The sequence below is a fragment of the Eretmochelys imbricata genome, chromosome 8 (assembly GCF_965152235.1).
Source record: "Eretmochelys imbricata isolate rEreImb1 chromosome 8, rEreImb1.hap1, whole genome shotgun sequence".
NCBI classification, from domain to species: Eukaryota; Metazoa; Chordata; order Testudines; family Cheloniidae; genus Eretmochelys; species Eretmochelys imbricata.
The window spans coordinates 65,972,182-65,999,595 of NC_135579.1; the positions used below are offsets into that span (position 1 = coordinate 65,972,182).

Sequence of the window (27,414 nt, forward strand, 5' to 3'; positions counted from 1 at the left end):
ATTAAAAAAACCCAAAATGCTTTTTTAAAAAAATCTCATGATTTTTAAGTCAACCTCATAATTTTTTGGGGTGGCTAAGCTTTGAACATTTAGGGCGGGTGACAATACTCTGTTCTATTCAGGACAGAGGGGTGGCTGGGCCAGAACTGAGTATGTAACTATATCTTCCACGGGTTTCATGAGCATCACTGTAAGCCTACCTTCTTGTCACAGATCTTCACAATGCCTCCACCTGCCCTCACTCGTCACACAATAGTGTGATACCACCGTGTGTGCACAGTAACAACAAGCATTGTAGCTGCACTATTACAGGTGGTCCTTCTAGCTCCATCCCACAGAACACTGTGGTCATTTTATCTCCCTGGTGCAGTCAGCAACTGAGTTCCCTGCTCTGATTCAAGTAGGCATGCCACAACCAGGGCCATCAGCAGGTCTTGGTTATACTTGAGAAGTGCTTTTTTATAAAAAATTGGAGTTACTGAATGCAATACAAACTATTTAAATACTTTTTAATAAAATCAAACTAATTAAAACAACATTTTATCTACCTAGGTATTTGTATGGTTCTCATCACTGTAGTATATGAACACCTACCAAGTATTTATGGATTTAACCTTATAACACCTCTTTGGAGGTTGGGCAGTACTATTATTGCCATTTTATAGATGAAGAACTGAGGCACAAAGAGATTTAGTGACTTGGCCAGTCACACGGAAGCCTGTGGCAAAGCCAGATATTGAACACAGAGCTCCTGAGTCCCAGAGCAGCACTTAAATTGTAAGGCCAACCCTTCCTCCCAGTAGGAACCTCTCCTTTATCTTCTCCTGTGAAATGAAAAACAAAACCCCATTTAGATGCCACACACCAAAAAGGAACAACAGGGAGGGGAGAAGAGGGGCTAGATACTGTACCACAGCCACTTACTTACTGGGAGCTAGGGCTGACAGATTTCTCAAAGAACTTCTTTAGCAGCAGCTCCTACATGGTGGATATCTGCAAGGAAAACAACAAGAAGGAATGTTGCACCAGATTCTGCAGCCTTTATATCAATCAACGCTCTGACTGAAGTAAATAGGAAGTTTTACTTGATTAGGGGCTGCAAAATTTGGCCAAAAGTGACATCCAAATTACAAACACACACACTATGCACTCTTACATTCCAGTTCAAATATACTCACTACTCCCTGGCACTCTCCAAACAGCTCATTTGCCTATCCACTTCCCAACATAACCCATGGCAAATGTAGTCAGATGCCATGATGATGAACGCAAGATAGATCAGTCAGACAGAGTTTGGCATAGGATAACAGCAATGGATACACCTGCAATCAGCTATCCCCCAGATCATTTCCAGGGCAGGCAACTAAATGTCGTGCAGCAGCAGGTAGGGGGGAAATCTAGTTGAATCAGAGCACCTCTCCTTCATACACCCATCCCTTCCAGACAACAATCCTGCCAACATCTGTCACTGGATCCTAGGGAGGAAAATATGAGAGAATGAAACTGTTCAGCTACAAAACAGGTGGGGGGTGGGGGGGTTGAGAGTTTAAAACATTCCAAAACAGTTAGAAGCAAGTGACTTGCCTCCCCCAGCACCCAGTGGGAGAGGGTTCATCAAAATAAAGGCCCACACTTAGTCCAGGGGAGCACCAGTGTTTCTCCTTCTCTCATTTCTGCACAAATGATGGTAGGACAGCAGAGTTAGGGAAGCACAGATCACACAAAGGACAGCCCAACAATAGAAACAATTCTTGCAAGAAATCTGGAGTTTTAATAGGATCTGAATAGCAGAATATTTGCAAATAGCCTGTTAAGGTACTGCAATAACTTACTCATTTCAGAAGAACATTCAGCACGCTTGAAAGAGTTACAGTGGACTATTAGGTGTGGTCACACTGAACCATTCTACAAAAGTCAGGGTTAAGTATGGACAAGATGAACAACTGCATGAACAAACGGCTCTTGCAACAAGCAATAGTGCCATCTGATACTACAGATGTTTCTACAGAGTAAGTAAAGGGTAACATGGTCCTATTGAGTCTCCACACCAGTTCTACTATGCAGCACCCGGCACATTCCTTTCAAAGGATTAGACTCAGAAACAAATTCCAAAGAGACTTTAAAAATGCACCAAATATTTTTGTCCATACACTTGTTTGCATGCAAATAGTTCTGCACTTGCACGCACAGCTTGGACTATCTGTATACCAGTACCTGTTTGCAGACAAATCTTTTCTTATTCACATAACTTGCAAGTGGAAATGTCCAAATTAGGGTGACCAGATGTCCCCAGTCCCGATTTTTGGGTCTTTTTCTTATATAGGTTCCTATTATCCCCTACCCCGTCCCGATTTTTTCACATTTGCTGTCTGGTCACCCTAGTCCAAATGCTTGCATGCAAATTTTGCGCATGCATGTTTGGAGTTCCTTTCAAAAACTGATACTCCCTCTACAATACTGCCATGAAGGAAGGATGGTCTATTGGGCACTGGACTTAGACTCAGGACACCTGCGTTCAATTCCAGGCTCAGCCACAGACTCCCTAAATGATCTTATATAAGTGACAATCTACCCTGCACCTCAGTTCCTCTTCTGTGAAGTCAGGATAATATTTCTCTAACCTCACAGGGTCCATTCATTATCATCAGGTGTTCAATATACTCTGATGATGAGGCCACATATGGGCCTAGACAAATACTGTACATGCTCAGATTGAGGATTCCAACCCATTTCTTGGTTTCTCACTTACTGGAATAATACAAAAGTGACAAATAGAGCTGTAATAATTTGAAAAAAAGCTTGAGGTTAAAAAAATAAATTAGGGATAAATGTTTCATTGAAACATACTGGAAATTCATCATTAAATGAGATTCTTAAAATCCTTTTAAAATTCATCCTGAAGAAATCACTTTGAGAATAGTGAGATTTAGCAAGTCTATGTAGACATGCGTCACAGGATTAACTATTCCATATGTATTTGTATTTTAATAAAGATATACTTCCCTGATGGCTTACTGGTAGCATTAGGCAGCAGTTCCATGGCCACTTTCCTAGTGACGACACAATGCAATATTGCAGCTCTTTAAAATCAATCAAAAAACCCTCCCTCGCTTTTGATTCCTCTCATCTAGGATATCACCACTTCTGGGATATAGTCCTCTTGGCAAGCTCCACCAGATCTATAAACTAACTTCTCAACATGCTGTACTGCAATTGCCATTTCTAGATTAACATTGACAGGCACTAACAGAGTCTTCAAAAACATCGTAAACTTCGTTTTGGAGCTGACACACAATTGCTGCTTTGTACATTATGGGAGCATACACAGAGCTGTGCAAGCATATCTAGTACTGGTCAGATAGATGCCTTTTGTCATCACCTCCAAACACTATTTTTCAATTAAGGCAGCGGGAGGAGGAAAGCCATAAGAGAGTGACTTCTAAAGTGACCTATGCCAGGGGTTCTCAACCTTTTTCTTTCTGCGGCCCCCCAACCATGCTATAAAAACTCCACTGTCCACCTGTGTCACAACAACTGGGTTTTTGTTTGCATGTCAAAGCCAGGGCCAGCATTAGCAGATAGCAAGCAGGGTAATTGCCAGGGGCACCATGCGCTTCGGCTTCAGCCCTGGGTGGCGGGGCTCATGGCCCTGGGCTTCAGCCCCTGGGCTTCAGCCCCATGCAGTTGGGCTTCAGCTTTCTGCCATGTGCCCCAGTGAGTCTAATGCTGGCCCTGCTTGGTGGCCCCCTGAAACCTACTCACAGCCCCCACAGCGGGCCCTGGACCTGAGAACCACTGACCTATGCTACGGTGTCTGTAGGTCAGATGTGTGAGAAGTAGTTTATAATACACTGATGTGACCTAAATTAATAAATAATATATAGTACTTTATAAGTGAGCAACCTGGCAGCTCAGCAGTAGTGCTCTGCACGGCCATTTAGGATACCCAGGTTCATTCATCATCGTCTCCCCCTCCAAGTCAATTGGGGCTCAAACCACAGTGGAAAATAAGTCATTCAGCCCGGGTGGGACAGCTTGCTTCTCGCTGCTGACGAATGTCCTATGGTTCTCATTGGCAAGTATAATCCCTTTCTCATAACTCTTAGAAAACAAGAGAGCTGTGAAGACTTTTTATTAGGAACCCACAAGAGCAGTTACTTTCCAACTTGCTAACAAACTTCTCTGAGCACTAGCACAGTCCATCTGAGTGGCAAGTCAAACAGTGGAGCAAACTGTGGAGTTAGCTAGGATGGAGTTACATGCACTCTGCAGTAGATTTACTGGGTTATACATTGCCAATGGAAAATTAAGAACTGGTGATGGGGGAGGGGGGCTTTGAATAGAATCATGTCTAAAGCTTCTTCCTCAAAAAAGATGGTATTCATAATATAGAGGACTCAAGAACGGAGGGGAAGAAGTGGGCTAATATGGAGGAGAAAGGAACAGAGCCTCAGCATTCAGACAGAAACACACAGGTTTTCCCAGAAAGGAAAAATGTACAGATCAAGATATAGCATCAAATAAACCCTATACTACATAAATACGTTGTATTTCAGTTGATTTTACAGTGGTCATAAAAGTGATATGTAGCAATAACAGTTATTAAAAAGGCCATCCTCTAAAGTGATCTGGACCATTCAAAATGTAGAACATTTTCTCAAATGTGTCATATTCTCACACAAAAAATCATTTGAAAATAACTGAAGATGAACCATCACTACAAAATAGTTTGTTTTTTCCCTTCAAGTTATTAATCAACAGCCCTCCAGAGAATGGCAGACAGCCAATGAAAAATTCCACAGACTCATCTCTCTGTCTCTGGTTAACAGAAGCTACAGTGTTTATCTGTCCAAAGTAAAATTCTGGGTTAAGGTAGCTGATTTAAACTTCTATAATAAGCAACCCATCTTACATATGGGGGAAAAAATATTCTATTTTATACTGCCAGACATACACTCATTCAGCTAATCATTACATTTGTGTGTCTAGATTCCGTGCATAACAGACAGAATCTGCAACATGATTCTTGTCTTTTTATTTGCACAATTAAAAACACCACGATAGTCCTAGTGTTATGCTAAGTGGAATAAAATTCAGTGCGACTAACAATATGTTCTCCATTTTATCTATTTTCTTTTTAAAAAATGGTCACTAATGATATGTTCTTCATTTTATCACTTTTTTTAAAAACATACATGTACAAAAGTGGATATAAACAGTTAGGACTATGACAATGGAGAGACTGCTGCCACCTTTTGGTCATCTCTATAAACAGCGCCATAGAAAAGACAGCAATATTTTTCCCCATTAAAATAATCCGTATTGGAAACTAGTTTTATTTTGTAAGCATTATGATGTGTCCCAATGCTGATTGTGGGCTCTGGATGATACCAAAAATAAAATTATTATTAATAACAACAACATTTCAATGAGTCAATGATGCTTTTATGCTACTTGTCTCAATACTGTATATCAATGATTTTAGTTCACATGATGTAAAGGAAAGATTTTGAAAAGTAAATAGATAGAGCTATAAAGTCTTCGGAGTGCTGAGAAATCAGAGTTCACCAATATCTGACCTAGACATGGGATAGTGGTAGACTACCTCCAGAGTAACAAAAGCACTACACTACCATTTCTGAAAGCCAGAACATAATGAGTGCAATTATTATGGCTGAAAGGCAGGGTTTTTTTTTTTACATCAGAGGCTTGCTGGCAAAATGGATAAAAATGATAAACAAGGCTATACTTTCCCTTGTTTCAGTTCCTACAAGAAGACATACCAGACCTTTCTGGGGAAGTGATTTTAATAGAAAAAAGAATTATTCCTAACAATATAAGTGTTTTGGGACTAGGGGCTGGCATATTTTGGGGAAAGTCACTTTCACAGAAACCCATCAAACTATTTTTGCATTCAGAAAACTATGTTAAGTTCAGGAGGAGGGGGTTTGTTTTTCAAGCACTTTTTTCAGAAGAGGATCCATTTTTAAAAAAAAAAAAAAAAACGTCTTCCTAGCAAACAGAAAGTCTGTATTATGTATTAAGGATAGAAGAACAACCAAAAAGCTAAGCCAGCACAAGTGAGTGACTGACATATTGCCTCTCCCAAACCCACACTCCAATCTATGCTATTTTTGTCAGCCTCTCCTAAGTGAAATATGAACCAAACACTCAAGACTGAACTGAACTTTCAAATTCACAATATACATGAGTTTGAAATTAGGCAGGATGAGTCTGCTCCTTAGGACTCCCTCCCATCCTACTGAAATAATTTAACTGCCTGTAAGCAGTGGATGGCCCATGGAATAGTTCAGAGTTCATCTATCTGTTTTGCATGGCTGTTCCATGTTGTGCATACATATGACTTTAGCGCTCATATAAGGTGCTAGTTTGATACTGAGCTCATTTTATTGTTAGAAAAGAAAGTACATGCAGCAACAGTTCAAGCTTCTCCATACCTTCCTACCAACATACCTATCCCCTGAACTAGAAGCTCGGTGTCTAGATGTGAATAAATGGTCCATTTGCCATATCTATTAAGTCTCTAGCATTACTGCTAAGTCTGTGCAGCCAGTAGGACAACTGGCCTGGTTTCTGTGATTTGTACTGACTGAGAACTGGACTGACGCCAACATTCATTTCAAACATGCCACCAAAACAATCATCATCTGGTAACTTTCAATCATTACCAATAACCTAGAGGTGAAAGGTTCTATAGACTATTCAAAAATCCCTTGAGCCATGCAGTTGCCCTTTCCTTTTCTTGTTCCTAACCCCACCCGTCTCTTCTCTTCGTTCTGTCTTCACAACTTTGCTCAAGATCAGGTTTCACACAGCTTACTCTTCCAACCCTTCTCCACCTGTGAGTCAAAGTTATTCTGATCTCTTCTGGAAAATCTGGGGCCCTTTCCCTCATCTGGCATCCTGAAATTTGATGTTAAAAAACATTGAATTAAAGTAGATGGAGAAGGAGATTTTCAAAAGCACCTAAGAGATTTAGGAGCAGAAGTCCTATTCACTTTCAATGGGGTATGTGCATCTAAATATCTCAGGCACTTTTGGAAAATCTCTCTCATAATGTGTGAAATCTCCCTTGTTCATTAGTAATCAGAAAAAACAATGTCAAAAAAAATGAGTCAGAAAAAAAAATGAAAGGGGGCAGGGCCGTCCCTAGACAGTTTGGTGCCCTACGCAGCCCGCCCCCCGCGGGGGGGGTGGAGGGAGCTGGTCTCAGGCCTCCGTGGGAGGGCAGGAGGGCAGCCACCCCCCAGAATGAGCCAGCAGAGCAGAGCGGGTTGGGACTGGGTTGCTCCACTTCCTGCCACCCGGTGAGTGCAGGGCAGGCCCGATCTCACACTCATGCGGCAGCGGGAAGTGGAGTGACCCAGACCCAGCCTGCTCCATTCCACTGGCTCCCAGCCTTGGGGGAAGGGCGGGGGGGGGAACTGCCCCCAGCACTCACTGGCGGCGTGGCTGGGAGCCAGCAGAGCAGAGTGGGCTGGGTCACTCCATTTCTCACTGCCCGGTGAGTGCAGGGCACACCCAACCCCTGCTGCAGTCCCCGGGGACGTTACTCAGGGGAAAGGGTGGAGTGGGGCGGGGCTGGGGAGGAGCAGGGGCAGGAAGAGGTGGGGCGGGGGCTTTGGAGAAGGGGTGGAGTGGGAGCAGAGCTGGGTTGGAGCAGGGGTGGGAAGAGGCAGGGCTGGGGTGGAGTAGCAGTGGAGGCCATGGGGAAGAGGCGGAGCAGGGGCGGGGGCAATGTTCCTGGGCAGATCAGCCAGCAGGGAATCAGGCTGGCCACTGGAGCAGCGCACAGCTGCGTAGGGCACCAGGAAATTTGGGGCAATTTGGTGCCCCAAATTTCCCGGTGCCCTACGCAGCTGCATATTTTGCGTATGGATAAGGACGGCCCTGAGAGGCGAACACAAGGCTCTGAAAACTCCATAAATTTCACCTCACAGAATTTGCAGTCACTTGCCTTGTAACAGTAGCTACTGGAGTCAATGGATACTGACCCCTGTCATCTGATATTACTGATATTTGTTTGTGATATGGCAATATCCAGTGGTCTCAGTCAAGCATCATGGCCCCTGTGATAAATGAAAAGGGGGGGGGTACCTCCCTTTTATGGACCCAGCTAGCCAGTTAGATGTAAAACCCCTCTTAGTAGCTGTTCTCTACTTGCTTTACCTGTAAAGGGTTAAAAAGTCTCCCTGTGATGCATAGGTAAAAGGAAGGGAGTGGGCACCTGACCAAAAGAGCCAATGGGAAGGCTAGAACTTTTTAAAATTGGGAAAAAACTTCCCCTTTGTCTGTCTGTTATTGTTCTCAGGGAGAAGCAGAGACAGGGCTGGAACTATGCTATAAGAAGCTTGGGGCCAGGTACGAAAAATCATCTGAATCATACCTAGAAACTACTCATTTGAAACCCCAGATATGTAAGTAGATCAGGGAATGTCTAGGAAGACGTGATTAGGTTTATCTCTTTTTTATTTCTTTATGGCTTGTGGACTCCTCTGTGCTAACCCCAGGTGCTTTTGTTTTGCTTGTAACCTTTAAGCTGGACCTCAAGAAAAGACAGTTACCTTTTCTGTAATTAGTCTTCTTTGAGATGTGTTGCTCATGTCTATTCCACAATAGGTGTGCGTGCTCGCCACGTGCACCGGTGCCAGAAGTTTTTCCCCTAGCAGTACACGTAGGGGGGAGCGCCCCCCTGTGACACCTGCCTGGCATTCCCCCCACCCTCAGTTCCTTCTTGCCAGACAATTCTGACAGAGGGGAAGGAGGGTGGGATGTGGAATGACATGAGCAACACATCTTGAAGACCACCAGTTACGGAAAAGGTAACGGTCTTTTCTTCTTCGAGTGATTGCTTATGTGTATTCCACAATAGGTGATTCCAAGCTATATCTGTTGGAGGTGGGTAGGAGTCCACAAGATCTCAGGATGGAGTACCGCCCTGGCGAACCCGGCATAATCCCTGGCCTGGGAGACGATCGCATAGTGCGAGTTGAACATGTGAACCGAAGACCACGTGGCAGCCCTACAAATGTCCTGGATGGGGACATGGGCCACGAAGGCAGCCAAAAATCAGCTCCTCTGGACAGGACGAAGATGGTGCGGTGCTTTGGGTGTCATCCCGGCAGAGGAGGATCCACCACCTGGTTGGACTCCGGCACGGTACCAAGGACACAAGTCCCACCAACCTTTTTTCTGGCGGTCTAAAGATGGACATCGACAGTGCTTCCAAGGCCCCGGCCACCAAGCGAGCCCCCACTGGGGGCTGCGCCGGAGGCAACGGTGCCCACTGGGCCAGCCACAACGCTTGGTGCCATTGCGCTTGCTGAGGTGCCGGTGGGGCCGGCTGTTCAGGCTGGCCAGCTTGGCTTGTAGACGGGCGGCTGCGAGGGGAGGCCAGGCTGGCGTATGATCCGCTGCCGCCTCTGGACCTGGAGTATCAGCGGTACCGGGACCTACCTTGGCCACGGGACCATGATCTCGACACAGAGGAGTGGCACCGACGGTAGTAGCTGCTCTGCGAATGGCCTCAACGGGCGGACCCATGTCAGCGAGATGCCAGTGATTGATGCCCAGGACTACGGTGCCTTGGCGGAGACTTGGAACGGGAGTCCAAGCAGGAACAGCGTCGACAATCGTGCTGCGACCAACTGCGGTATCTCTTGCGAGACGAGGACCGTTGGTGACATCCGCCATGGTCCCATTGATATTTTCTTCGCTCAGACAAGTGGTGCTGGGAGTCCTGGTCACACGGCACCCATCCGGACAGTCTGGCCAGCGTCGAGGGTGATCCACATGGACTGAGCCCTGAACAGTCACTGGGTCGTGAGCAGTGTCGGGAACGTTCCCTCGACCGAGACTGGTACTGGGCTGGTGGCGACTGCGGTGATCCAGCGGTGACTTGCCTCTGGAGTGTGGGGCCGACATCAGCGGAGCTCCGGGCACCGGCACGGACATGACATCCCTGGCTGCCTGGAGGGCTTCGAGTGTAGATGGCATCCCGACATCCGGAGAGGCATGCTCTGAAGGGGTCAGGCTACTCCGTTCAATGTGAATCGGAGGCCTATGGTCTAATGGGGATTGAGGACTACCTGACATGGGCCTAGCCTCTGTCCCAGACTTCCCTCGGTGCCGTTGTGAAGAGGAAGTCTTTCCGGTCCTCTTGGCATGCCCTGTGGACGGGGAGTGGTGCCGACTGCACGATGGTACTGGAGGGTCTCCACATACCGACACCACGGTGCTGGGTACCGGTTTGAAGTGGCTTGCCGGGGTCGGGGCCAGCACTGACTCCATCAGGATGGCCTAGAACCTAATGTCCTTTTCTTTTTTAGTCCGGGACTTGAAAGACTTGTAGATCTTGCACCTTTTGCTGATATGGGTTTCTCCCAAGCAGTGCAGACAATCCGCGTGCAGGTCGCTCCTTGGCATAGAGAACCCACAAGAGCCGCACAACTTAAAGCCTGGGGCTTGGGGCATGCCCTGACCCGGGCTCAATGACTGACTAAACTAACTGAATAAGCTAACTAACTACAGGTACTACTGAATAAAGGGAGAGTTCTGGAAACGAGCTGCAGCAAAGCTGGAGCTGAGCAGTTCTGATGCACCTTCATTGGCGACAAGAAGGAACTGGGTGGCGGGGGGGGGAGAGAGCGCAGCCCCCTTATACCGCGCCAGGCAGGCACTGTGCGGTGGGGTGCTCTCCCCTATGGGTACTGCTAGGGGAAAAACTTCCAGCACCGGTGCACATGGCGAGCACGCATACCTATTGTGGAATACACATGAGCAATCACTCGAAGAACTATTCTTGATGTTTAATCCTTGTATTTGCTCTTTTTAAATCTAGCAATAGCCTGAGTTTCCAATGTATTTTCTTTCATTTTGTTTTAATAAAATTTACCTGTTTGAAGAACAGGAGTGGATTTTTGTGTCCTAAGAGGTTTGTGCACATGTTGTTTAGCTGGTGGCAACAATTGATTTCGTTTTTTTCTTTCTCAGCTCCTCCCCGGAGGGGGCGTGAAAGGGTTTGAGGGTACCCCACAGGAAGGAATTCCCAAGTGCACCTTCCTGGGTTCTCAAAGGGGTTTTTCCACTTGGGTGGTGGCAACATCTACCCATCCAAGGTCAGAGAAAAGCTGAAACCTTGGGAGTTTAACACAAGCCTGGAGAGGCCAGTATTAATTGTTAGAATCCTTTTGAGCCCCCACCTTCTTCACTCAAAGTGCCAGAGTGGGGAATCAGCCTTGACAGCCCCTTTGCACTAAATGTCGTGCAAACTCTTCTTAAGACTGTCCCTACCCCAAAAGAGATTGAAATTTACGTTACAAAATAAAGCCAACCAGATGCACAAACTAAACAAACAGGGAGGAGGCCACAGTAAAACAAGCATATCTTAGCAGAATGAACACTACCCATAATATTTTGCTAGGTGAAGGAAAACCAGCAAATAAAGATCCAACTCTTCCTAGCTCTCCTGGGTGTCACATCGGTATTGCAGTAACACAGGTGGGAAGTACCTGGGAAGGGAACCATCAGATGAGCAACAGAAAGAGACTCTTTATGCTGCTGCCCCAGCTCCCCTCTCCCTCCACAGCTCCAGTGGGAAAGACTTCTGTAGAGTCAGGGGAAAGGGGGCGGGAAGATAACCCAAAATCAATATAACCCTCTCTCATGCTTAGATCTATCCAGTTTTCATCCCCTCATCACAGCTGTGAAGGAAACAAGTTGGCCTATAACCACTCGTATCTATGTGTCAGAACAGCACAAATAATGACAAATAACAGCGAGTAATGACCATAGTTATTCACTGTCACATTTGAGGAGATTATTTAACAAGGCCAAGGTTACTACTGTCTATTAGACCAAATTATGTGACAGTGTTGCAATCAACAGCACAAATATTGGGTGGGGGGGTTGCATTATTTTGAGCAATCAGGTAAATGACTGGCATTTTTGGAGGAACTGGATCTGACCTGCTATAAAGAGTCTGGGCTTAGCCTTGGAAAACAAAATATTTCTCTTGCAAAGGATTTTGCCATATCAGGTAAATTCTGAGGTGCGATACTCTGTTCAATAACCATATGCTTGCATAGGCACATTGGACTAGATTCACTCCAGGTGGCACAGGGAAGTAAATTGCACCTGCTTGTGCCTAAGAGCTGTGCCATGTTTCAGAGGGCATTCATACTGAGAGGGCAGGTGAAGTTTTCGTCATTGCCCTCTCTTGGGTGGGCTATTCCATAGATATTGCTGGGGCCTCCAGAGGAGCCATGGAAGAATCTGCCAAGTGAATTGACTGGATCAACATATTGTTTCACCTTTTGGGCCACACTGGCTCCCTGCTTTAAAATAATTCAGCCATTTTTCCTGCCTTCAACAAAACACAACGTCTTGAGCCACCAAAACCTCCCTTAGGGCAAACTTTTTGCTGCCGGGGCCATTGCATGCTTGTTTACAGCCACAGAAGCTATTGTTAAATAGGAGAGAATCTGACCCATTGAGTAAGACACTATAACTTCCCCTTCGTGTCCTGACATCTCAAAGTGTGTGCAGGGCTAGAAGAAAATCCATAGACCTTATGTCTTGGTCCTGCAGTATCAGAGAGCACAGGAGGGTGCCCTCCATTCCCATAAGTAAATGTCGCTGACGACTAAGGGTACATTTGAAGTCCATGCATCTCAGTCCACTCTCACATGAAAACTAATGATTTTTTATGAGATAAACACAGAACATGCATCCATTTCCTACAGCATTATGAATATGTCCTTATTTGCTCAAATTAAACAAAGACCAATACCTGCTTAGAATTCTCATCATTGCAGTCACCATCATTCTCATCATTTGCAAAAACAAACTCAAACTCTGGAAATGTGGTTGACCAGAACAAAAGTATTGAAAGAAATGGAGCCACATGCATCTGTATTAGGCCTCCACTTTTTTAAACTATTTATTTACTAAGTTTAACAAGCTAACAAATCCTTGTCATGTAAATATCAGAAGTACAGGCAGTCCTCGAATTTACGACTTATGACGAATGGCTTAACTTATGGTTTGACTTATGATGAATGGCACTTACATCACTTCTGAATTGACACCCTGATTCTACTTATGACAATTGGTTTCGACATTACGATGCGTGGTCCTGCAATGGAGTAGATTGCAGTTCCGAGTTAGGACGTTTCGACTTACGATGCAATTTTCAGGAACCAATTGTGTCGTAAGTCCGAGGACTGCCTGTAAAAGAATCATTATAACAGTTAGCTTTTGTTTAAAGAGACATAATACAGGACTATAATCATATATTTTATTTAACAGGGTATTACCATATTACAGAGTGAGCATCATTACAATGCCTATAATATGTTGTGTCTAGGGATTTTATTAAATTGAGTGAAATCTCTCTCTCTATATATATATATTGAACAGACCTGATGCGTCTATCAAAATGTCAATATTCAAGAAAATTGGACAACTGTGCTGGCGTGGGGTTTTTTTTGTTTTGTTTTGGTTTTTTGCAGGTGAATGTACTTTATGAGTGTGTGGAATAAAAAGTAACCAAATATCTAAGCATCTATCTGCCCTCTATTTTGCTGGGTATGTAACTGGTGTATTAATTTTGCCATAACCTCCAATCTTTTTCAACCATTCCTCTATGGTGGGGTTATTTTTCTTTTACCATCGATAGCCTACCAATAGCCGAGCAGATGAGAGATTAATTCTTCGTTTCCTCTTGTATGAGGGTTTCCTCTAAGAAGCCCCAGCAGGATTACCAGAGGATTGTTTTATATCATAAAACAGCGGTGGCCAACCTGTGGCTTCGGAGCCACATGCGGCTCTTCAGACTTAATATGCAGCTCCTTGTATAGGGACCGACTCCGGGGCTGGTGCTACAGCCACCAACTTCCCAATGTGCTGGGGGGTGCTCGCTGCTCTTCCACAGGCCCTGCCCCCACTCCACCCCTTCCCCTGCCATGTCCTCACTCCTCCCACACAGAGCCTCCTGCACACCACGAAACAGCTGATAGGGAGGGAAAGGGAGGTGTTGACCGGCAGAGCTGCTGGTGGGTGGGAGGCACTGGGAGCGGGGTGGGGAAGCTGATGTGGGGCTGCTGACGTATTACTGTAGCTCTTTGGCAACGTACATTGCCAAATTCTGACTCCTTCTCAGGCTCAGGTTGGCCACCTCTGTCATAAAATATCCAACAATTTATGGTATTTGGTTAAGGATTCCAATATTCTCTAATGACTGGACAAGTCCCCCATATATGCATAAAATCTCCCCTTACCACAATTTATCTAACATTTATCCCTGTTGAATCAGTGTGTATATTACATATATTGAACCTGTCTGGTAATGAGGTACCATTGAAGCAGTATCTTTAAGAAATTTTATTTTATTGTTACACACTGAGGTTTCTGGTCCTCTTTTTCAGTTCAAACTCCATTCCTCTGGGCTAATTTGTCTATACAGGTCCTTTTCCCAGCATGTTTTTTTTTTTTTGGGCGGGGGGGGTGGAGGAGATGTTAGGAAAATTGTCTGCTAAGATTGATATCAATTAGTCATAATTTTTTGTTTCCCAATTGATCAGATGGCATCACTTCTATTCAAATTAGTTTTCTATATAAAACAGGTTTTCTAGAAAGTTGAGAAATATAATGCCCGAAATGAAAGTACTGGTACCAGCAGAGAGTGGGCCAGTTAAAGTTACTTTTGATCTCTAAATAAGTTAGAAAAAATTCTTTACTTGAATAGCTAGCCAACCACGTGTATTGCATGGCTCTCACTATCTTTGAAGCTCTCTGGTTCAAGATTTGGGTTAAGATCTGGCTTATTTGCAATGGGTGTCATTGGCGAGGGAAAAAAGTTTATCTCTAGTTCTATTCCAAACCTATAGAGTAGCCTTTGCTAAAGGATGTGTGTCAATTTCTGGAGGGTCTGATTTTTATTGTTTTTTAAATTCGTGGTAGCCCAGTGATGTTTACAGTGTTCTTGTTCAATAAAGACCCAGTGTTTGGCTGGGTTAGAGTGCCCCCAATCCACTACTGCTTTGAGCTGGCTGGCTTTGATGGTTCCATAGAATATTTGGAACAGCTAGTCCACCCTGTTTAATGGGTCTGTACAAAGTATCTGCTCTCAGTCTTGATCTTTTCTTATTCCACCTAAATTCTAAGAACATCCTCTGTATGCCTGCTAGGGTTTTATCTAGGATAATCCCAAAAAGATTTGGAAACAAGATAGATATCCTTAGCAGAATATTTTATTTTGATTTTGAGGTAATATATTTTATTGGATCAACTTCTGTGGCTATTCTTCCCAACCAAGAAATTGCATACTTCCCCCAGCACTCCAGTTCATTTGCTGAAGTAATGGTTTGACATGTAAATCACAGAGTTCTTCTAGGTTCTTTGAGATTTGAATTCCCAGATATCTTATAAAATTTGCTGCTCAGTTTGTACCTAAATGTTTTCTGGAGGAGTGACTTTCATACATCTGTATTAGCTTAACAATTGAACTGTTAGAAGAAAGATGAGCCCAATGGGATGAACTGATTTTAAAAAAAGCATTGACATAAATTTTCTGAAAACAATTTCTATATCTACTGTAGCTTATTATCTTGTCCCAGCTCTGCTGTATTCTCTTACCTTTGGTATTTATCACCTTCTTTTGTAACACTTATTGGGGGTGGGGGGGCAAAATTGTTTCTGTTAATAATTTAGTTTAACTTTAAAAAAATAAATCTGAGGAAAGAAAAATGCCATTGAAGTTAGCCTTGGATAAAGAGGTCTACTTAATTTAATGTCAACAACTTTCAATTCATTATGCATTTTAATGCAAGCAAGAAAGCTACATCATTTTAACTTACATAGTAAAATAAAGAAAAGGAAGGATGGTGACTGTTGTGCCAAGTTCAAAGAAAAGATTGCCAAAATTATAAAATTCATTGCCATTCGCAATCACATCAGTGTTACCTCTTCATATCCTCTTGATCTGATTAATGAATTCATCAGGGATGATTAAAATAATACAAATTTTCAATTTATTTAAAGTTGAAAATATTCACAGAAAAGACTTAATCTGAAGGCACCTATTTTCACTATTGCTTCAGATCCAAAACACTTCAAAAACTGAACAGAAAATATGGCAAAAGCAGCCTTCTTGTCTACAGTATTTACATGCTTTACATACTTTAAAAATATGTGGCTTATTAATGACTGATTTTTCAACCTTCCCAATAAGCTATTTTATTAACATGACAGTCCGTTACTTACAAGTGTCAAGCAACTCCTTACTGTGCATGTATCCTTTAAGATGTTTAATATAAAAGAGTACAGTATTTATACCCCTCACAATAAGAGAATGGATTGTTTTAAGGTTATACAGCCCAGTTGTGATAAAAAAGAAGGAACCTTACAAAATGATAAATATTTTCATTAAAAAACTTTAAAACTAAAAGTTCAAAGATATGTTCGCCTCTCTTATATCTTGTCAAAACATGACTTAGGACCCAAAACTAATCTACTTTCAATTTTATTCCATATTTCAGTGCTGTCATAGTACTCAGCAGAGAGTATTGGAATACGATCATTTTTTATTTTGTTGATGTTACCGACAGCTTTATTTCACAAAGCAATCTTATACTATGTCTACCAGTGGCAGGTCACAAAGGTCAAACAGTCTATCCTTACAGGTAGAGCTTATTAAATGGCACGTCTATTAAACCCTATGGACAGTATAAAGAAACATTTCAGCAAAATACTTTTAACATAGTTCAGTGGAAGATATGAGTCAAAAGGATAGTAAATAATTTAAACCGAAACCAATAAGGAATTATTGTTGTTGTTTTGCAAGCATCTTCAAAATTATGCTTCAAATACAATAGTTAGAAAGAAGAGAAATAGAAAAACCTTCACAAAGATCAACTTACTCTGTGCAAACATTTGTTTTGTACAGTGCATTTACTGCCGCATTTTCAAGGTACTGACATTTACAATTATGTCTCTAAGTGACTAAATCAAGCTACATTTATGCTCTCTAGGACTGTGCTTTAATATGTGTTAAATTTAAAATCATCATCAAATTTTGTATAATACTTTCCTTCAAAGCTACCTGCATGTCAGCTTACTAACTACTAGACTGAAACATCATGGGATAATTTTTAAGAAACAACCTATTTGTAGTTATTTGTTTTAGAATGACACTAAAAGCGATCACATCCTAGCTTTGGAAATAATTCAGTAATGTATATCAAAAGAATGAACTCTAAATAATGAGGAATGTGTGGACTTTACAAGATATTGCATGAATGTTTTAACTGAAAAGGATGTGTTTTCTGAGGCCAGAAGAAAATATTTATTGATACATAATTGTGATTTTATCTGTTTTTCTGGCATAATTTGATTGTTGTGGTATTTCCCTGTGCCCTAACCTATCATATGTTAAATATTGAAAATGTAAGATCTATGTTTGCATAACTGCATTTATAAAAGAGGAACAAAAATAGGACATCTGTGGGATGGAAAGGTTATATATTCAAATAAAGACTCATATTCATTATCTTTAGACTTACTTTGATTGGAATGCAAAGGTTAAGTATTTTTAATTGACTTTTAAAAAAACCAATACCTGAATTTTGGTAACCATGATCTCTTATATGGACTCTGTTAGATGAAGTACTTGATCCACTGTTATCACTAGATTCACCTAGTCAGATAATTAATAAGATACAGAAATATAAAACATGAGTTGTTAAAGTTTACAATTACCTTCCCTCACAGCTTCACTCTAAATGCACTGTCCTTGCTTTAACACACAGTAAATCATCTACCTAAATGTATTTGCACCCAATCATTTTTTAAAGTCACAATCTTTGTAGTGTCAACTTGTCAAGGGTCAAAGGGAAGAACAGGCAAGATTCCCAAATCAATCTGCTTGTAGGAACTGTCTCATTTCATTTCAAATTACCTGCTGTGGCTGAAGCAGGCTATGGACAAACTGCCTTCCTCCATAAACCATGACAGCACAGGTCGAACTTATGTGATCATTCATAAGGGGCAAGTCATGCTGGGTCTGTCATTAACTACTTTTAAACTGCTGTGCAGGGTTAAGTGATCTTGCAGGGCAGCAGCAGATATAAATACTATTTGGACAGTTTAATGTCAAGAGACAACTCCTCTGGGATTAAAACTGTGTAACCCAATAGTGCAGTTGTCGATATAAGGATTAAGGTACTTTGGGACTGTTTCTCAGAGGCAAGACTTTGCATGTGTTTTGTATGTAATTTAGATATCAGACCCAGAATGCAGCTGTATAAATTGCTTTGTAACAGACTCCCTGAAAATATTAAAATAACTCCAGCCTCTTGGTGTTCAAATACTTGAGATCTTCTAAGTAAGCATTCTCAGACGGTCTCCTTCTGTCCTTGTGAAACTGACCAACACATGAGAGAATACTGCGGGTCTAAGCACATAAATATGTTGCAGCAACTAATCATGCACCAGGCTATATGATCAATGGTCAAATGGACTACTACGCGATCCCTCCCAACCATGACCATCAACCACCCTTCACATAAACACACCCATTCAGCCCTTGGGAAACTTTGGTCCTGTCAACCTTCCTGAGCTAGATCCCAGGAAGAGGAAGAAAGCTGAACATGCTCCCTTAAACTGGACACTGCCACTTCATCTAAAGAGGAGTCATTAGACCTGTCTGCAACTAAGATGTGAAGACAAATGTCATTAAAAACAAAATATCAAGAGATATTAAAAGGTGAATAGAAACACTACCACTTTGCCCTTTTACGGCAGCTTCTATCCAAGTATTTCAAACCTAACATAACTTGCAGGTTCCCCCTACAGTGCTGGATGCTAGTGAATAAGATTCAAATTCATTAAGGGCTTCCTACCTGCCTTTAAGTTTGTTTTATCCAGTTCTATTGGTTATTTAAATAAAAGCTACAACATATTTGATTTCCAAACCACACCTCTATTTGCAGATGGGTGCTCGGCATTTGGAAAAGGGTAAACAAATGTATGTTTGGTTTTATATCAGTGTTAAAACACTTTTATGGTGAGTCCCTGGCACTCAGTAGAACCATGCTGTTACTGAGATCATTCGCAAAGAACCTCATGGACATTTGGGGGCTAAAACCGAAGAAAGCACTGCAAACGTGCCACCAGAATGAACAGTAACTTGCAATAGTCAGAAGGGTCAAAGTAATTCTTACCAACGTTGACCTTTACAGAGTATTTTTCAAATGAGTTTAATATGATAAATGATTGAAAAATTAATTAAGGATGAAGGACTTCTGGAAGATGTTTGATATAGTCAATTCAATCTTATATGGAATATATAAATTGGTCAATTTTGGATGTTATCATGCTAAACTGCAGCTATGTGCACTACCTTGAAAAGTATTCTTGATAACTACTGAAGTTCAAAATGAAGTATAGAAAACCCCTTATGTTTCATTTCAAGTAGCATTCTTGCCCCCAAATAGACTTACAGTTATTTTACATTCAAATAAAGCCTGAGAGGTGATGTCTCTGGGAAGAACGCTTCAGCAGTAGCATATGTGTGAAGGATTCTTGAGTGAAATAACTGAAGTTTGAGTCACATTCTGTACTAACAATCAGACCTGTGGCCCCACAGTAACATCCACAGAGATCTTCAGAGAAGTTGAGCTTTCCACGGCAGCTGTATTCTTTGCATTAATCTAGTCATACAATGAACTAACATGCAGACTAACAGGAATACCTTAGGATATATACTATTCCTGAAACCCTACAGAGAAAGAATTACAATTTAGGGAGCTGACATAAAGTAGCAGTTTTAAATAATGATTAGGGCTGACTGACTTTTCCCCACAAAAGGCAGATAGTTATAGTGAACTGAAGACAATGCTAATACAGCAAACATAATTAAAATGCAGAGGAAAAAAAGCTAGCATTGCATACAAACTTACTGAAGCAGCATGCAGGAAAGCAAAACACAGCTACTGCACCAAAATAATAATGATATTTATAATTTTGATCAGTTAAGGGCTGCAGATGCTTCTGTGAATATTAAATTCACATCCCAAATGTCATCAATTTCACAGATGTTAGGCCGCTGTTCAGAAAGACAGAACACTACATGTGTCAAAATTAGAAGAAGAAATTTATTGGGCATATCCTTAAAAACTTTGGTCCAAATCCTACAAGTCTTAGTCAGGTAATACGCCCATTGACTTCACTGTAAAATTTTATCTGTGTAAGGGCTGCATGGTTTTGCCCACCAGATAAGTCCTTTGATCTAAAGAAGCCTGAAAGGATAATGCAGGAAATAGCAAGGGACCCAATGGAAACCACAAGACTATCATATGTACAATGTGAATGCCACATGGGGACTCAGAGATTACTATTATACACACCCACCCACACATGTTAAAAGAACATTATTAACATTGCAAAGTCAAGCACTCTGAAGTTAGAAAATGCCAAGATTAAAGTTGCCTGTGCAACCTTAATTCTGTCCCCTTGTGCATATGCATTATGACACTGTATTTAAATACATGTCAGTCCCAGGTTATTAGAGAGACGAGGTAAGTGAGGTAATAGCTTTTATTGGACCAACATCTGTTGGTGAGACAGACAAGTTTTCGAGCTTACACACACACACCCCCACGCCTCTTCTTCAGGTCTCTCTCACCAACAGAAGTTGATCCAGTAAAAGATATTACCTCACCCACCTTGTCTCTCCAGGTATTTTAGATATGTAATACCTGATAGCAACATGACAAAGAAAAAAAACAACACTATTAGAGGAGATTCTTGAATACTGGCATCTACAAACATTTTATGAAGGTGAAAGCAATGCAGACCATTTTCTAACATTCAATCAAATCCAAACATGCACAGATAGAACACAAATTGAGTTTTAAGACCACATTCTGGGTTCAGTCTACAAATGCCTAAAACCTCCTCTTTTTTCCCTCCAAGCCCTCAGGGTAGACTAAAGGACACCCCAAATTTACACACTTTTTACTCCCCCTTTGCTGTGGCCTTGCATAGCATCCATCATCCTTTTGACCAAAGAGGATGGAAGAGGATGCCTTTTGCAGTTTGTCATTTAGCCAGAGAGATGGCTGTTTAAAAGACACAAGGTGTTTGCTACACATCATTTTCCTTCCAGAAAGCATGACTAGGACTAGAAACGAAACCCAAGGCATGACAGTGCAAAGTACTCCAACTAGAATACTATGGAAGCTCCAACAAAATCTTTTTAAGTTTACAAAAACACACACACAATTGTCAACATACTGTAGATAATTAGATACAAGTCTTTCAGTGTAAGCTCTTGTTGATTTTACTCTTCTTGATTGTGCTTTAGACTAAAGATTTTGCCACGTAAACAATTTTCCAAGCCTTATACAAATTTCAGTTCCTTAGTGTTTGCTACACCTAATCCTATGCAGCATAACTTCTTTGATTTCAATATATTAAGCATGCTTGGCCTGGAAATAGACAATTCTGATGCAGTATCCACTCTAGGACACACAGAAATTCAAATCAAATCAGTAAACGCTAAAGAAACATGAGGCTTCAATTAACGCACTTTCTGTATGTCCAATGCATATACATAATAAACAACAAAACTTATACTTTTAAAAATGTGAATGAATGCTTTTGAAAGAATACATTTACCATAGTGTAGAACACAATAAAATATTTGCCTCTTTAATAAATAGAACAACAATGTCACAAACACTGGGTCAATCCTGCACTCCTCACTCAAGAAAAATAAAACTAAGGACTATAGGATTTTGAAACACATACTTAGGACTTCAGGATGCATTATTTTGCAAACAGTAATGAACAATTATTTTAAACGGTTGCAACTATTTTAGAACTACAAGCAGTAAAACATGAAACAATTTACGGCTTATATTGCTGGTTCCCAACCTTTGGATCCAGCAGAGGAGCAAAGAGAGGTGTAGAAAAGAAGTGAAAGAAAGTGGGAAAAGTGAGAACTAAATCACTAAATAAAACTGCCCATCTTTTTAGAAGACAGTAGGAAGAAAAATGAGGTTGTTATTTGCTAATGAGGTTGTTAGCCCTTTGGTAAAGGCTCAAATACCCACAGGGAGAGATGACATCATAAAAACTTGGAGACAGACAGATCATGGATCATCTCTAACTTCCAATTGCAAACCTGCTGCTGAGGGTAAAGTAGTCAACAGCTTCTTAAAACTCACCTTTCCTCTCTACTTCTGCAGTGATCCCTAAGACATTAGGCAAAGGAGCCGATCACGCATAAGGATAAAGGCTCACAAAGCATCTACCAGTCCACGTTTTGTATCACAAGGGCTTCAACAAACAGGATGGGAATCACAGAGCTAACTACTGGCTAAACAAGATTCAACTGTACCAGAGGGTTGTTCCTTGCACTTTAAAAAAAAAAAAAAAAAAAAATCAAGTCTTAGTCTTCTTTGTATATTTAAAAAATGTTCATTTCTTCATTCCTCCAGCTGTTGTGCTCCATTTCCTAAGAAGCTTGTTTAATTTAGATGTAGGATGATATTGTGGCTTAGTTTCCTTTCTCCTACCAATGAGCAGGAAAGTGGAAGGCTCTGATACTTAGCTGCTCCCTCAATTCCTCCTACAAAATATCCTATCATCCATATATTTAAGCAAGTAATTATGGATATAATTTCCTATACATTTTCCAGAAACTAGTATAAATACTGGTAAAAAAAAAAAAAGAGCAGAATTTATAGCAATCTATTCTTTTTTTTATAAAACTTGTAAAATTTCATTATTTCAGTTTAATTACAAAGCCTGGAATCCTCACAAACCATCACCACACCCCCTAAAAGTTGCAAGGTGTGTTTTTTTTATTCTGCGGTAGTAACATGTTAATAGTATAAATAGTAATGCTTAACATGATAGTTGTATTGGAAAAACAAACTACATTTTTACCTTATTTGGATCTAATGATTCGTTTGTACTACAGATACAATTATGTCATCACTCATATGGAAGAAATCACTGAATCAATCAGAAGACCCAAAAAACCCCAAGAAATCCTTGAACTGATAACACTATGACAGTGGTTCTCAAACTTCTGTACTGGTGAACCCTTTCACATAACAAGCCTCTGAGTGAGACCCCGCTTATAAATTAAAAACACTTTTTAATATATTTAACACCATTATAAATGCTGGAGGCAAAGCAGGGTTTGGGGTGGAGGCTGACAGCTCGCGACCCCCTAAGTAATAACCTCGAGACCCCCAGTTTGAGAACCCCTGCACTATGATCTAAATTAGTCTGACATAGTAAGAATTGCATCAGATATGATGTGTGTGAATATAGGGATGATGATGATGATAATCTGAAACAATGAACTACAATTCCACTAAATAATAAGCTGTATTGTAGAAATTTCCCTGGATCTTCCATGAAGCTTATTGTGTCCCTTGGGGCTCAATCTTTTCAGCTTTTTTTATGTAGCACAAAGTGAAACACTGTGTGATGCTAATGCATTCAACATCACCAATACATAACACCGTATCACCAAGCCATATGCCTCTTTAACAAATGGGGCTGATGCAGTCTCCCTGATGACAGCATGTCCAAATAAAGTGAGGACTTGGATGAAAAGTAGCTGGTACAAGTTTCAGTCAGAAGTCAAGCTGGTTGGCAGGGGAAAGCACTTTGAAGAAATGACTAGAGACTCACTTTAGCAATATATTACTACTTAGGTCTGGTCTACACTAGGAAATTAGGTTGGTATAACTACGTCGCTCAGGGGTATGAAAATTCCACACCCCTGAGCAACACCATTAAACCGACCTAATCCCCAGTATAGACAGCACTACGTCAACAGGAGAATTTTCCCATTAACCTAGCTAATGTCTCTCAGGGAGATGGATTACCTGCACTGACAAGGGAACCCCTCCTGTCTTCACTGAAGCTGCAGCTCTGTAGAGTTTTAAGTTTAGACAAGCCCCTAAATTCCTCTTGGGGGGATGGGGGGGGAGGACTGCAAGAAATTTCTCCCTTTTCCCCAAGACATTTCTGGGGGCATCTCTCACCTAATATATATTTGATTTTTTTATTAAATTATTAAACATGTTTGTGTCTTACTGTAGGGACAACTGTTATCGGTTGAACGCTTTGGGAAATTCCTTCGAGATTTTCATTCAAAATCTGCTAAATTCTGCAGATGATTAACCTCAAAGAATGGACCAATTTTTTACCTCTCTTGCAGGTATGCTTCTGAATGAAGATAAGTGAAAAATGACACAAAGGTGGCTCTAACAGTGTTGCTTCATTAGTAAGTACACCTAATCATTCCTGAAGCAATTCAAATGATGCAACAGCAGGCAGCAAAGTGGAAGACACAAGCCCATTTTTTCTTCAACGTTGCTGATCTCTAATGAGATGGGTCATTGCAGAATTATCTGCTGAATCACCAGAGGTAACTTTTAATCTCTAATGCACAAACTCCTATGTGGTTGATGCAGCAGCTTGTAGAGATAAACGGGTTTGTGTCCTCTCTTGCAATCCTTACAGAATTGCAAAAGAATGTGACTGAATTTTTTCCAATCTCTTGGAAAACACACACAAATAGAGAGCCTATACATGGAAAAAAGTGGAGGGAGAATGTCTCAATCAGGAAAAACTGCCTGTTACTTCAAGGAGAGTGTTCTCACGAAACACTTCAGAGTGGCTGGTTTTTTTGGTTTTTGTATTCTAATAGGAGTGCTTGTTCACTTTATCGCTTCACTTAGCACTTTCCAGAGGCATGCAAGGGTCCAGATTCTGATCTCACATACTGCTGTGTAAATCAGGAGAAATCCCACTGAAACCCACAGAATTACTCCTGATTTACAGGTTTCAGAGTAGCAGCCGTGTTTCTTTTTCCTGATTTACAGTGGTATAATTTAGATCAGAATCTGTCCAGGCTGAGAGAATAATTTACACTTTTGCTGTAACTATTGTTTGGCTTTTCAGCAACGCTGGTTAAACAAAAGCAAAACCGAAGCTTAAGCAAGGTTTGCATTGTAAAGTCTGTTGTCACAATGGGAAAAGCAAATAATCTCTCAGAAAAAGATTATTTAGAAAAATCCTGAAATTAAAAAGGGGCTAATTTTCTTATACTCAGCAGCCATTTTCCAACATCCTTTGTGTGTAACCTTATCTTAAGGCCTTGTCTATACACAAACCTGCACTGATCTAATTAAACTGTGTCAGTTAAAATCAGTGGAAACCCATGTGTGGGCACCCTTCTTTCTGTTTGAATTGCTTTTTTCAGTTTGGCTTAAACCTCTTTCTATCTGACAAACTCATTAAAGCTGAAATACGAATAGCAACGCAGCCTTTTGCACTGGTGTAATTAAATCAGTTTAAAATCACACCAAAGTTAACCCAGTGTGTACACAAGCCCTCAGTCCTTAAATACATCAAAATCTAAACTATTTTCTATACAGTATTTGCAAGACTTCAGTGGTGAACTGCAGCTAGAAGCTCAAACTACATGTTGATTTCCCCAGTTGTAAAGTGCATAGGAGAATTCAACACAAAACTAATTTCACTGTAACCTTTATTTTAAACAAGCATTCCATTCAGCTCCCAAATGTGCTGACAGACCAGAACTCTGATATCACATATAGGAGCAATTCCAGCGGAGCTGGTCCATCCGTACTGAGATAGATTAGGCTATGTAAAATAATAAATGTTTCAAAACTGTCTATTGAAATAAGAAGCCAGCTCCACTTGTCCCATTTCTGATATCAGTTACCCGCATTGAATGACACATTCTGGGGCATCCCAACAATCAAGAGCTAGCCAGAAGTACTCTGATTTTTTAAAAATACTTTTTTAAAATAGGAGAAGCTGAATGCCTCTCTGGCCCTTCAGTCTATCCAAGCACGTTTATTTCATTTCTGGTAAACTGCATTATCTGCATTTTCGCCTTAATTAAGGTGGGGGTCATACTGGCTCCATGACCTATTAAACAAATATCTACTTTAGTCATTCAACTATGTCTCCAGATCACTTCAGATAAGATATCCCCCTCACCAGTTACCATCTCCTCCCCAGATCCTCCTCTAACGTTTCTTACCTCTAATAAAATATTAATAATCACCAGTGCCAGCTGCTGTAGTCCACCACAGTTGATTTTGCTTTAAAACCCACCAGCACGGACGAGATGCTATGCTCCATAATGCTTCCCCCTTTGGCATGCAATGTAAAGGAGTACTTGTGGCACCTTAGCGACTAACCAATTTATTTAAGCATAAGCTTTCGTGAGCTACAGCTCGATGCCACAAGTACTCCTTTTTTTTCTTTTTGCGAATACAGACTAACACGGCTGCTACTCTGAAATGTAATCAGAGTCACCTCCAATAGTGAAAGCTTTACAGTATATAAGATTTCTATGGTGCAGGCAAAATGAGACAGCTGTATCAGCAGGTAGCAGTAAGGTTTAGCAATGCTAGTGGTTATTTATTATTTCATTTATTAAGATGTCTAATTATAAAAGTCTCAGAGCTTATCTGCAATGTTTAAAAACAATACATAGCTCTTAATGACTAAAGCCAGCAAAGGGAAAAGCTTGCTCCTCTCCCAAAATAAATGGAATGAAATGCCTAGACCCACAGGTAAAAACAGGAGAAAAGAGATGGCCCTTATACTGTACACACTAAAAGTCACCATATGAGTGATCTGTTGGACCAGCAAAGGAATCAAAGCAGAGCTGAGGCTATTAACGGAGAAGGGTTCAGAAAAGAAAGAAGCAGATGGGGTGGAAGAGATAGCAAAAGCATGGTAAGGAGACAAAAAGTTAAACAGGGAGAAGGCCGAGGGAAAAATCTCAACTTCTAGATTTGTATCAAGATCATTGCATGCCACCTGAATCTGTAATAAAATTCTGCCAGGAAACTGTAGCATATACTGCACAGAATTTTTTTAAAACTGAATAAGGACTTAGGCAGTCTCAAGGGTTCTTAAATATGCTAAATAGCTTTCATAATATTCTAATTAGCAAAGTGTCTATATTTTGTTCTTTGAAATAAATACAAAAGGTTACTTCATATTTTGGAGGATGTCTGCCTTTTGTAAATCCCATGCTTAATTTTTAAATAGATCAAAACCTAGTGTTATAGTAAGAAAGAAGTTTGACAGAAAACATTTTGTATTTTGCTACCACTAATTATTACTAGAACTATCTGTGCTCCTGAGGGCTAAGTAACTACCACCACTAAAGATTGCTGAGTTCTATGTCTGCACTGCAATTAAAAGGACCCTGTGAGGTGGGAGGGTCCCAGAGCTTGCCCAAACATCTACATCACAGTTAAACCCCTCAGGCCAAGCCCCGCAAGCCCGAGTCAGCTGGCTTGGGCTAGCCTCAGGTGT

The 27,414-nt window shown here is 41.2% G+C and overlaps 1 protein-coding gene across 2 annotated transcripts in view; it reads right to left on the minus strand.

The window, feature by feature from the left end:
- Nucleotides 1-492: 492 nt before the first annotated feature.
- Nucleotides 493-27,414, minus strand: part of ZNF281 (zinc finger protein 281) — a 46,631-nt gene continuing 19,709 nt past the window's right edge. Inside the window, exons 2-3 of one of the 2 annotated variants that reach the window (XM_077824449.1) lie at nt 929-993; nt 493-824 (exon numbers count right to left, since the gene is read on the minus strand). In XM_077824449.1, coding sequence (XP_077680575.1) covers nt 966-993 — 28 coding nt within the window. In that variant the 3' untranslated portion in view covers nt 493-824; nt 929-965. Of the gene's footprint in view, nt 825-928; nt 994-12,959; nt 13,249-27,414 lie in introns of those variants that run through there. The other variant, XM_077824448.1, reaches the window with a different exon arrangement.